Genomic DNA, 11,406 nt, shown 5'->3' with positions numbered 1-11,406 from the left:
ATTTTCAAAGAAATCATTGTGGACAGCATAAACCGAATAGAATCGACACTGACTAATACCAAGGAAAAAACTTAATGTTTGGTATTAAATTTGTATTCATAACTAAATATATGGTCTTTTTATTTTTTATTAAAATGATAATTTTTATTCTCCCCCCGTTGTGTAAAATGTAGCTGTCCAGATGTATATGATTGACCAATCAGGGTCGAGCACATTTTTAGTTTGAAAAGATGGCGGAAAAAGGAGGCCACGAAAACAGAAAGTCTGCTGCAGGTAATGTTTTTTAGCTACTCAAACTAGGCGAAAGAAAGGGTTTAACTCATCGCAATGTTACACTCAGCAGCTACTTGATAATCCTGCTGGAAATTCGGGTTATTTTTGCTGTATGAGTGCCGTAGACGAGTTGTTTTCACCAAGCGGCGTTGTAGTCGCCATGTTGAAAATTTTCCGTTTAAACTGAAAGTGAAACGCCAGCCAAGTACTAGTATTGAATTTTGCAGACAACAATACATGTAATTCAATGCTTATTCACAATGCGGTAAAAAAAACCCATAAAATTATGCCTCCAGTAATCTCAGTAAAGCCTACTACTGATATTTGCTGTATTTGTAGAAAAAAAAAAAAACACTTGGCAATTTCGAAATATGTTCGTCGGAACAAGTCTATTTAATGTCCTTGGTCGATCGGAAGGAAAATTTATTTTGAAGATGCATCCGGGTGAAGACAATGCTCCCGCCTATATATATATTATTATTGTCACCCTTATCTGACTTTTGGTGCTTCCTCGTCTCCCAGAACTCATCACTTTCAGGCTAAAACGGAAAATTTTCAACATGGCGACTACAACGCCGCTTGGTGAAAACAACTCGTCTACGGCACTCATACAGCAAAAATAACCCGAATTTCCAGCACGATTATCAAGTTGAAACAGTTAAGTTACTTAACCGTTTTCGCTGTAAATAATTGCTCTTCTCTCCACCCCACCACCGTATGATTTGAGAATGACAGAGAATACCATGATAGTTTTTCTGCATGATTTGCTTCAGAACGTCACAGAAATTTTAGCAGTTCCATGTGACTGGAGTTAGAGCTTCCCTTTGGCTTTGAGACTTGTGTGACTTTCAGCATGGTGATTTCATGCTTGACTGATTGATATGCAAATTTTTGTCCATTTGAGAAGTTGCAAATGTTAGCCCATTTATTATTACAGAACTTATAATCAACACTGTTGCATCATCATTAATAGTATACTCATAGTCAAGGGTACCAGTCAAGGGTGTAGTTAGATCTTAGATGCTTATGTACTACCTGAATATGACTTAGTCATATGGCATGCCACTCCCGGTATGGACTTTTGATTATTGACTAAAATCGCAAAGATGGCCCTTGGGCCCAAGAAACGGATATGGCACCATGTGGTGTGGGATTGGAGGGACTTTCGACCGCAATATGTTGTCTCTGAAGCATATTGTGCAATATCCAGTCGCCACTTGCACAGCTAGTACTTTCTTTGTTAGTTAATTACCTAAGGAATACACCATATGGCTTTATAATCACTATACTTATTGGTCAGGGTGTACAAATTTCATTTCTAATGTTTGGGGCAGTTTTCAAGATTTTGGGATATGAATGGAAGAATAAAAAAGCATTTGTATAGGTACGTAGATGCTGCATCCAAATCTCCACAATGGCACCTCTCGATAATGTAAAATTGTGAATTACGGGCAAAAATACCCAGGAAATACTAGTATGGGCAGAAAAACCTTAACTTTCAATTTTAGGGGGATCTCTGGTTGGCAAAGCCCCCATTTTCCAAAAGATAATAAGTAAACGTACCGTCCAAAATAAGAACATTGTCATACCGGGTGGATTTTGAGGCTGAAAAAAATTAATGAACAGGTACGTTTATTCAGGAGATGGAAGTAACATTACCTGATCATGATGTATTTTTTCCTTGCAGAGTTGCGTTTGGAGCAGCTACAGAAGTGGCGTGAGGCCAAGGGACGGCAACACAGGCCTGGAAGGGAACCCCTGACCTCTGGTATTGTGAAGCCCAGCAGTACCACGAAGGCCAACCTTCCACACTCTAGGGAAAGCTCTGTGAAGTACGACTTTTTTCAGAAAATTAATAATTCCCCACATTTCATAAGGCAGCGTTCGAAATACCCGTCTGCAATCTGCAAAATGCATAAAGATTTTCAAGATTGCAGAAGAAAAATTAAACAATCTGCAATTTTGCAGAAGAAAAAAATCAGACTCGGGATTCAATGTCTCTCAATTCAGGAGATTATAATTTATATAGACTTACTAGTAAGCAAACTAGCGGCGCTGCAGATATAAACTGAAACCCACACCGCCGCGCAAGATGGCGGCGTTTCGGTGCGTTCCGACTGCCTGGTGCTACTTGAGGTCAGTTTTTTCGGGGGGTTTCGACCCTTTCCGTGGTAACTTCGGAGACGAATCATGTGAGAAAATGTCAATTTCGTGCATTTCCGTCAACCCTCGCTAATCTCCGCGGTCACGATCTCGAGGTCGGCAAAAGTCGGGAAAACAATTCCCGGATGTTTCTAGTATGTCGCAAGCATGCGATTTCTTCGGGGCCTGATCATGAACTCGGGGCATGGGCGCGATGACAGAAGGAACGAAACGGTGGCTGCTACATTAGTCCGTGGTCCTTCAAGCCCAGATGGCAGCGATGAAGTTGAGAACTACTCAGATAGATCTAGAGCACCGCCTTACGTGGAGAAGGCTTGACATTTCCTCCTGTGCCGAGACAGTGGGGAGGGGGGCGCCCACGTGAAAAACAATAACATCCCCGGGCCGTCTTGAGGGCCGATTGTTCGAACTCGGAGTCCGATGTTTAAAACCGATAGCAATTTTTCAAATATATAAAAAATAAAATTAGGCAGAGGGCAAGGTTTGCGTGAGGTTTCTTTATTTTGAATTTTTCATTATTTTCTCGATTTTTTTCAAATCTTGTAATTTTTTCCGTGGGCCGTGGCTGTGATTTTTGTTACCACGGGTCGTGCGATCTAACATTACGCATCAGAGCACGTATTCCTTGCAGGGATATAATGTTCTTTTCCCCCTTTTCAGGCAGGTTGTTGAATTTTTCAAAATTTTAATACACATACTTAAATTATAAACAAATATTTGATTTGATTAATATTGAATAGATACGCTTTTGCTGTTGCAATTTTCGCTATTCATTTGAATATTTTTCACGCACATGTATGTTATTCCTGTTTCAAATTTTGCTAGTAAAATTTAAAGATAGAGTGAGAATAAAGAATAACAGCAATGTTGCAAAGCTAGATATGATGTAAATATAAGTATATATAGGCATTTTCAAGTTGAGGAGGTGTCTTGTGTATTTGCAGAAAATATTTTCAAATTGCAGAAAAAATTTTTGACATTCTGCAATATTGCAGAACACTGAAAAAAAGTATTTCTACCACTGTAAGGGTAATATTCAATTGAAGTTTCAGTACAATAACTACTACTACTACAATTGTAAGGAAAGGGTCACTGACTTACACTAGTCATTACAGTGGGGCAACGAGTTCGAATCCTGTCATGTCACCGATCTTGTGCCCTTGGGAAAGGCACTTTACATGACTTTCCTCACTCCACCCAGGTACCTGACTTCGGTTGGGAAAGGTCATATTGAGGTCACCTGGTGGCGCCGAATGGCAGCCGCCCAGACCCTTGCGACAGTTCCACATAATTCAAGTTTGGATAAGATATCTACATGTATATGTTGCGTATTATGTGAAACCTGTAAACCCTGCATCAATTCAGCGCTAGAAAGGCTGCCATTGTGGGTAATTTCTGACCAATAAAAACCATTCTTTATTATTACCATGTACCAATAATTTTTATATTGGTTTTGATCTGCTAAAATTGATTCCGAATAGAAATTTTCCCACATGCTTTCCATGCACTTGCATTATCTCAGGGGAAAATGGATATGAAAACATTAGAACTGTTTTTGTGCCAGTTTTGCAATGCCAGTTTTTGGTGTATTCGTAGTTGTTTTGTATTTACCGAAGATCAATGGACTGAAAACTGATTGGAAAGTAATAAAATCACTTTTACTGTTTTAGGAAAACATCTGCTGTCAAAAGAAAACAGAAGGAGAATGCAGGTCAGGATGACAGGTAGGTGTATAATTGTGTGTTTGATGATCTTGTTGTGTTCCATATTGTCTCATCCTTCGTTGTTCAACTTGCTTTTTCCTGACTAGAATCTGTTGTAGAAACTACCAGAATGCATTATAATAATTGATGTATCGAACTTTATTAGTTACATGTAAGTGTATATTCTATGAAAGACAAATAGATCCACAGGCAAAACATTGATTTCATACTCTGTTTTTGTTTACAGTTATCTGGAGAAGTTTGAACATTGGCGGAGTGAGAAGAAAAAGAAGCAAGACAGAGAGAGTGCAAGGTATGTTCGGGTACAGGTATCTTTACCAAAAGACACAAGTTCCAACTTGTTCTTGGTACTGTACTTGACATGCATGTACTATTAATTGGTTTGCAAGGCATTTGGAATTACATGTAACGTTAGTACATGTACTTTTGAGAAGGGGAAAAAGTTTTTTAGTCGAATAGAAAGTAAGTACAAACAAGCTATGTTAGTCTTTACTGTTACCATAATATTAACCCTTCGGACCATTAGAAATATTAGCAGCAACTTGTTATATCTTCACAAAGTGCATTCATTTATGGGTGACTATTTTATGAGGACTAATACTAGTATGATAAAATAAACTCACCATCCATGATAAAGAAACTATACCCTTTATTCCCTGTGCTACAAATGAATGAACACATAGGTCCGACATAATGACACCTCTGTTTGTATTCTCAGCAAAAGACCCCCGTGGCGTCCGTTCAGTGCCAGTAAGACCAACCTGTTCTCCCAGCCACTGACACGCTGCTGTAACCACGACCATGGAACTGGCGCCAGGAAGAAACTCGCCATGGATGCAGGTGCTGCTGAGGTACAGGACAATGCTGAAGTTCAGGGTAACCAAGAACTACTGCACGTTGAGAACAATGCAGCGGTAGAGCCACATGTGGACAACATCGAGGACCACCAAGAACTACTGCGTGTTGAGAACAACCAAGATGTGCAGCCACATCTGAACAATACTGCCAACATCCAGGGCAGCCAACAAGTGATGCCACACAACGACATAGAAAACATAGAAGAACTTCAACCACCTGTGAACAAAGTGGAGATCAACGAGGCAGACGATGAACAGCTAACACAGCTTGGCAACATCAAGGGCAACCAAAACGATCCAGAAGTCATCCGTCATCTTGGTAACCAAGAAGTGTTGCAACCTGCAGAGGACAACCAAAGCAATCCAGGCGCCGGAAACACGGAGGACAATGCAGAACCCTTACCACGCATAGAAGACATACAAGACAACCTCGACGTCCCAGAAATAAACCGCAGTGTTGAACTAGAAGTCAGTCAAGAGGATGATGATGACTCGGACATCATGGGGGCAGCAGCAGCAGTACCAAAGAATATGTCCATGAGGTGAGAAATACTACATTACTGTAAATGCAGACATGTTTGTGGGGATTTAAATTTGCGGTAGAGAGAACATGAAGTGTTCACGGTGGTTTTTTTCGCGTAAAACAATTAAAACAATAGTAGCGCTACAGTCACACAATGGAAGGCTTTTCGAGGTGAAAACTGTGAACATAAAAGTTAAAACCACCGCGAACATTTCTGCATTTCCAGTAGCACCTCGAGTTCAATTTCTTTTCCAGATATGTATCAGTGGTTAACATTGATCATGAGTTCTTTTTGTCACGTACATATTATACTATATTATAGACATATGTTAAGTTGACCATTTTTTTTTGTATGGTTTCTTCACAGACAAAAGCTAGAGCAGTGGCTGAAGGCAAAGGGGAAGACCCCGTCGCGGTTCAACAGTCTCCTGACGTTCAGGACCCCGGCTCCAGGGTCTGCCAGGAGGAGTGTGAGGAAACCGAGGATGGCCGCACCCTTCTGGCCAGGCCTGGAGGATGCTGGGAAGGAAGAGGAGGATGCTGGGAAAGATGCTGTGACCTTGCAGTTGGAAACCATCTTCCAGGAGTGTATGTCTGCTATCGATGAGGTGAGTTTTTATTAATATACTGTTCAATAGGCAACAAATACATGACCTGTAGGATTTGAACAAGCTCTGTACAGTTATTCTGTTCAATATCTATAAACTGTATAGGTATGGTACTCAGGCATAATTGAATAGATATAACCTACCTGCTTATTATCTTATTTCCCTCGGACAGTTGTATGGACACGGTTTACCTCAACTGTCAATTTTGAAATTTTCAGGGCGGTACTTTTATTTCAGGGGGTACTTATATTAGATTCTGAAGATTTGTCCGGGGGGTACTGCTATTCTAGGGGGTACTTCTTTTGAGAGGTGAGAGTACAGTCTTCATAAGAAAATGTTCTGTACTGCACAGCTAACATGCAAATGTTTGCTTGGTTCTTTACTTAACCACCATCTTTGACAATTGTGCGAAGATAGATAAGAAGTGCAAAGGCATATCATGTTTTTGTGTCCACATTCTCAGTTTCTGTTCTACTTTTTTCCAGGGTTATCCATCAGACAACATCAGCGGTATCCTGGACACAGTGTTCAGGTCCATCCCCCAGTGTGTGCAGCACGCGCAGTACTGGCTGTGTCGTGCACGGCTGGCACAGGGGCAGGGAGACGACCACCGTGTGGTGTCCATGTTTGAGATGGCGGTGGCAGCTCACGCAGAGGTGAGGTAGCATCAGTAAAGACTACAAAGTCCTGTTCTTATCAGCCAAAATCTGGTAAAAACTGTAGTTTAACAGCCAGGTAAGGTAAATTGTATAATCATACATGTATGGTGATGAAAAGTCAGCAATGTATGAGCACCTGTGCTAAATTTAGCCTTTTGGAATAATTCAGTGTCTCACCTGTCAACCAGTGAATGTATTCCTGGGGTGATATCATCATCATCATCAGTCGACGTCAGGGTTATACCGTGCCTTATGGGGTGACATACCCTTTCGTTGGCTGATATGAGCCGAGGATGCGCCAGGTCCCTTGTTCGAGTGAATAATGTGATATCATAATGTACTTTTTACATGTCAATTCTTTATCTGCCCCATAGTCTGACTGATGGAGCACCACAGATACACTTGTCAACCACTTTTCTCAACCTTTTAACTATATGTCAAAATTAAGCTCTTTTTTTGTTTGGTCTATTTCAGAATATTGTTTTGCTCTTGTCACAAAATCTTACAAAAGGATGTTTTCCTGTAATCAGGTCCTTAAAAGTCATTTTCATTCCATTACTGCCATATAACTGGGTCTCTGGAATGAATATAATAGTGAAAATCTGTAATAATATCCCATCCCACAGCCGTATGAAGATATCAAAGATGCCTTGACAGCCTTTGTGGTGATGAAAGAAGCAGAGCAACCTCAGCCGACCCCAGAGGATGATGGGATAGATCATGTGCGGCCTTCTGCGCTATTCAAGACTCCGAAAAGGAGGTCTACATTCGCCAGGTATGCTTGTTACATCGGATTGGCTTGCTACAAAATGGACAGTAGCTGAGTTTATAACTATTACTAATCCTTAAGCTAGTATAAGTAATTTGTAATGTAGTATACATGTATTTTAGTCAAACACTATCTACACCTTCCAAAGCATTATGACCTTTGCCTAGAAGGTTATGTTTTCATCAGCATTCGTGTGTGTATCCTTCTGTGAACACTATAACTCAAGAATCCCTGGAAGGATGGTCTTCATTACTGTACTTTGTTTGTAGATTCCATTGTAATGTAATTGACGTGTTCTGTACTCCAGGCTGGACCAGGGAGCAGCATTTGACTCCTCTATGAAGATGTATTCTGTCACACCGCACCTCTTTAGAAGGCAAGTACACGTACTAGATATATCCCACAGATGTGTTGTTTCACCCTCTGAAGTTGAGTCTTCAGTAATGATGCCTAGGAAGTCTTGATGACCAGTATTCCATGTGTTTATAAACTAATGTCATTTCATGACTGCACCTGTACAACTGGTCATTTGAGAAAACATATGAGATAGCCCAAGTTTTTAACATTGCTGGGACTTACATTGTGTCTGATATTGTTTATTACAAATTTATTGCAGAGCCCACAGAGCAATCAAGAAGACTGTGCCGGTTCCCATAGCATGGGTGGCTCCAATCGTGGTAACGCCGGTCCGTCGCTCAGCCCGGATCCGCCGTGCGTCCGCCCTCCATCCGCCAGCACTTCAGGAGCACGATCTCTTAGTGCCTTCTCTTGCTGACGTGTCCGAGGAGGAATTCGTTCTTAGAGCCAACAGAGCGCTGGTTCGAGAGCCTCCCATGGCGGACAGTGATGCCGATTGACAAATTTGATACCCATAATGTAGTCTTAAAACAGTTTTTTGGATTGTGTGCCTGCATAGTCATTGAAAATGCAAGGGGGCAATACAACATTTACATTTCAACTGTGCAAGTTTGGTCCAACAGGATTCTTGCATTGTTGATTTTAGTCTTTAAAACATGTAGTAGGGATCTATCTCTCAAAGGTTGTTGCAGAAAGCTTGATATATGTTCAACTATAAACTTGAGGTATGTTGACTTAAGTACCAGAAGATATTTTATATACTCCACGCAGCATGTTTTTTATGCTTTCATTATACATTTGTATTAGTATGAAATATGTGTTTCTCCACCAATTCATCAAAGCTCTCAAATTTGCAGATCACAGACTATATAATAGTTAATACACAAACTTCTGCATATACACCATAGAATAGTGTTTCCTTGTTTTGTACAATATTCAATAACATTGTATGTATTACAATATGACCTTTTCTACGATATATGAAAAAAGAAACATTAATAGATTATATGAAGCGGTATATTGTATAGCATAGAACACAGCTGAAGATTACATATACATTGTGTATCTAGTCACAATAGATAAGACCTTATCATTAAGTAAGGGTGGTGGTAATCCCCTGGTTCTTAAGAATCCCGCATAGAGAGTTCACTCGGGAGGAAATGACACCAGGACACAAGACTATTCCGTACATGGCACAGGTGGCTAGCTCTCAAACCTCTGTCCTCTCTCGAGTCCAGAATACGACTGCCGAGAGCCCAGCCACTGTTAACTTTATTTGTTATCTTATCTTCTATATCTCGTCTCTGTCGCGACGCCGGATCTAACCCCTAGTGGGAACATAGTTCCGACGTCGTTACGGCTGTCCTTCCTAAAACAAAACCCTGCCAGATTGATTACATCTTGCCCTTGCAAGTTAGTGACAGGTCTACTATCAAGTAGTGAATTTCGCCCCACTTACAATTACATCCCATATGAACTTCTGCAGGATTGAATTTGCCTTGTACCGAAAGAACACAATGTTTTTAAGACAGGGAAAGAAAGGGTTTGTGTTTTCTGTAAGCCCAGCAACTTGGGTGTCAAAGGTTGGCATGTACTGCCGACATGTCCCATGTGTCTGCTTGATCCAGATCCAGAGAATCCTCCTTCCCTTGGTCTGGATCCGCTGTAGGGATGGGGGATTCGCCGGTACCAGCAGCCATCCATGGGATTGCGTTGAGCTGTTGCAAAGTACATGCTTCAAGGACATCCAGTTACTGTCTTTAAACTGTTTTTAATGCATGAAGCTAAACATTGGAGCAGGGTACTAGTATAAGTTAGTACACATACAGCTTAGCTTTCTCTAGCGACATGTTATATTAAACTTAATTTTGAACTTAAGGCTTAGCCGTCAAAATGTGCATGTCATACTGATTTTTTTAGATGATTCGTGAATAAAATGTAATTTCTTACAAATCGCTGTCGTATGAGTTTGTAGTCAGCTTTACAAGAAGTTTGTTTCATCTTTACTTCGTCATTGAAAGTTGTTAAAGTTTGTTGTGTTTTGTAGCCACTAAGATTTTGAGTGCAGCTGTGATACTGGGCAGGGTATGGAGGAGAAAAGGGGAATTTGTTTCCACTTTGAACTATAGCAAGGTGTGTATCATTCAATGTTCACACCTAAAAACTATATGGATCAGTCAAATGTCTAAAGTCTCTACAACATAACGTTTTGCAACGGGACTTCATGCGGGTGACGCGACCACTGGTCCCGAAGATACAGCTCCTTTATCACGTTGTGAGATTTTGTCCTTGTATTTCGTCAAGGGCATCCCCTGAATGTCAAATACTTGCTCAGAATATGTACTTGTCGATCATTAGTAATTCAGTTGCAGTCGCAAGTTGGTATTCTGTAGTATCTAAATATGGCCAACACGGAGGCGCTTCGGCTAGGATTTACATAACCGGCTCATAGCAAATCCGGGATGATTTTGATGATAAAATTACGTCAGGCAACGTTTATTACCCGGGCATATAGGAGGATTTGAAGCCAAAGAAGTTGCATTACCTCATCAAAGTTACTTCTGCATATTTTCCCTACTTCTCTCTGTCCAACGATAGGAAACAATTCAACGGCTGCACGCAATCCTGGTAGTCAAGCAGGTCAACGCTGATTTTTCGCCGCGTGACAAGGGCGTCATCAAGCGGAAGAATAAAGAACGGCAGCATAGTAATATTTTCAATACGGTTTAACATTAGATATCTAAGAGCGACTCCTAGCAGTTGATAGAATGAATGCTGCAAATTTACTAAAGCGCCATGGTACGTATACATCGATTGGTCAATTATGCTATGCTGCCAAATCAGCATATACCAGTACATGTAGTTGTGTTTGCTATGCGGGAACACCATCAAAATTATCCGTTTCTACATTTTGCATCGAAATCTGATTGGCCAAAAGGAACGGTATAAACCAACCAGAATAGATATTAGAGATCTGATGACGATGATTAGAAATCAATTGGACTGATCCATTGGCCAGTCAGCAGCCATTCCATATTAGCCCTGGAGGTACATACGGGCTACTTGGTTATTATATTCCCACAGATTAAACACCAGTCTACATGCAATAGTAGGTCATTTTATCTTACTGGACCAATCAGCATCCATAGCAGAATTCAATGCAATTCTGTCCCATTCCGCTAAGTCCTTGTATCGCGCGTTGGAGGTATCTTTGGCGTGAACAACCGATGCAATCAAATTGAAGGTGAACACTGTCTCTGACAACAGACAGAGGCTTGGGAAAGACATATACTGATATAGTATACTTTAGGCGGTATTGCTTCCAGGTCTACTACAAACATCATCAGCGGCTGCTCACAATCGTCCAACATCACATTTATGGGTAGGAGGCGCCACTATGACATTCGGGGCTGTTATTGCTCATTCGTTCTTGGAGGTCCTTTAGCGAACTTTGGATACAGAGCTCGAGGAAG

At 40.8% G+C, this 11,406-nt stretch overlaps 1 protein-coding gene across 1 annotated transcript; it reads left to right on the top strand.

Annotated features, from left to right (window-relative positions):
• The first annotated feature begins 190 nt into the window (after window positions 1–190).
• Window positions 191–9,886, top strand: LOC136436515 (cytoskeleton-associated protein 2-like). Its single transcript, XM_066430534.1, has 10 exons — window positions 191–273; window positions 1,961–2,105; window positions 4,107–4,160; window positions 4,387–4,452; window positions 4,879–5,559; window positions 5,908–6,148; window positions 6,634–6,804; window positions 7,434–7,582; window positions 7,884–7,952; window positions 8,193–9,886. Exons 1-10 carry the CDS (start codon window positions 231–233, stop codon window positions 8,431–8,433), a joined length of 1,860 nt encoding a protein of 619 aa, XP_066286631.1. The 5' UTR covers window positions 191–230; the 3' UTR covers window positions 8,434–9,886.
• Window positions 9,887–11,406: the final 1,520 nt, after the last annotated feature.

The sequence above is a fragment of the Branchiostoma lanceolatum genome, chromosome 6 (assembly GCF_035083965.1).
Source record: "Branchiostoma lanceolatum isolate klBraLanc5 chromosome 6, klBraLanc5.hap2, whole genome shotgun sequence".
Taxonomy (NCBI): Eukaryota; Metazoa; Chordata; class Leptocardii; order Amphioxiformes; family Branchiostomatidae; genus Branchiostoma; species Branchiostoma lanceolatum.
The sequence above is the reverse complement of the archived record's forward strand: the minus strand, read 5'-3'. Positions and strand labels throughout refer to the sequence as shown.

Coding starts and splice junctions, on each gene's coding strand:
- LOC136436515 (XM_066430534.1), top strand. CDS start 231: ATGGCGGAAAAAGGAGGCCACGAAAACAGAAAGTCTGCTGCAG. Junction 4,453..4,878: donor CAAGACAGAGAGAGTGCAAG/GTATGTTCGGGT, acceptor TTGTATTCTCAG/CAAAAGACCCCCGTGGCGTC. Junction 5,560..5,907: donor CCAAAGAATATGTCCATGAG/GTGAGAAATACT, acceptor GTTTCTTCACAG/ACAAAAGCTAGAGCAGTGGC.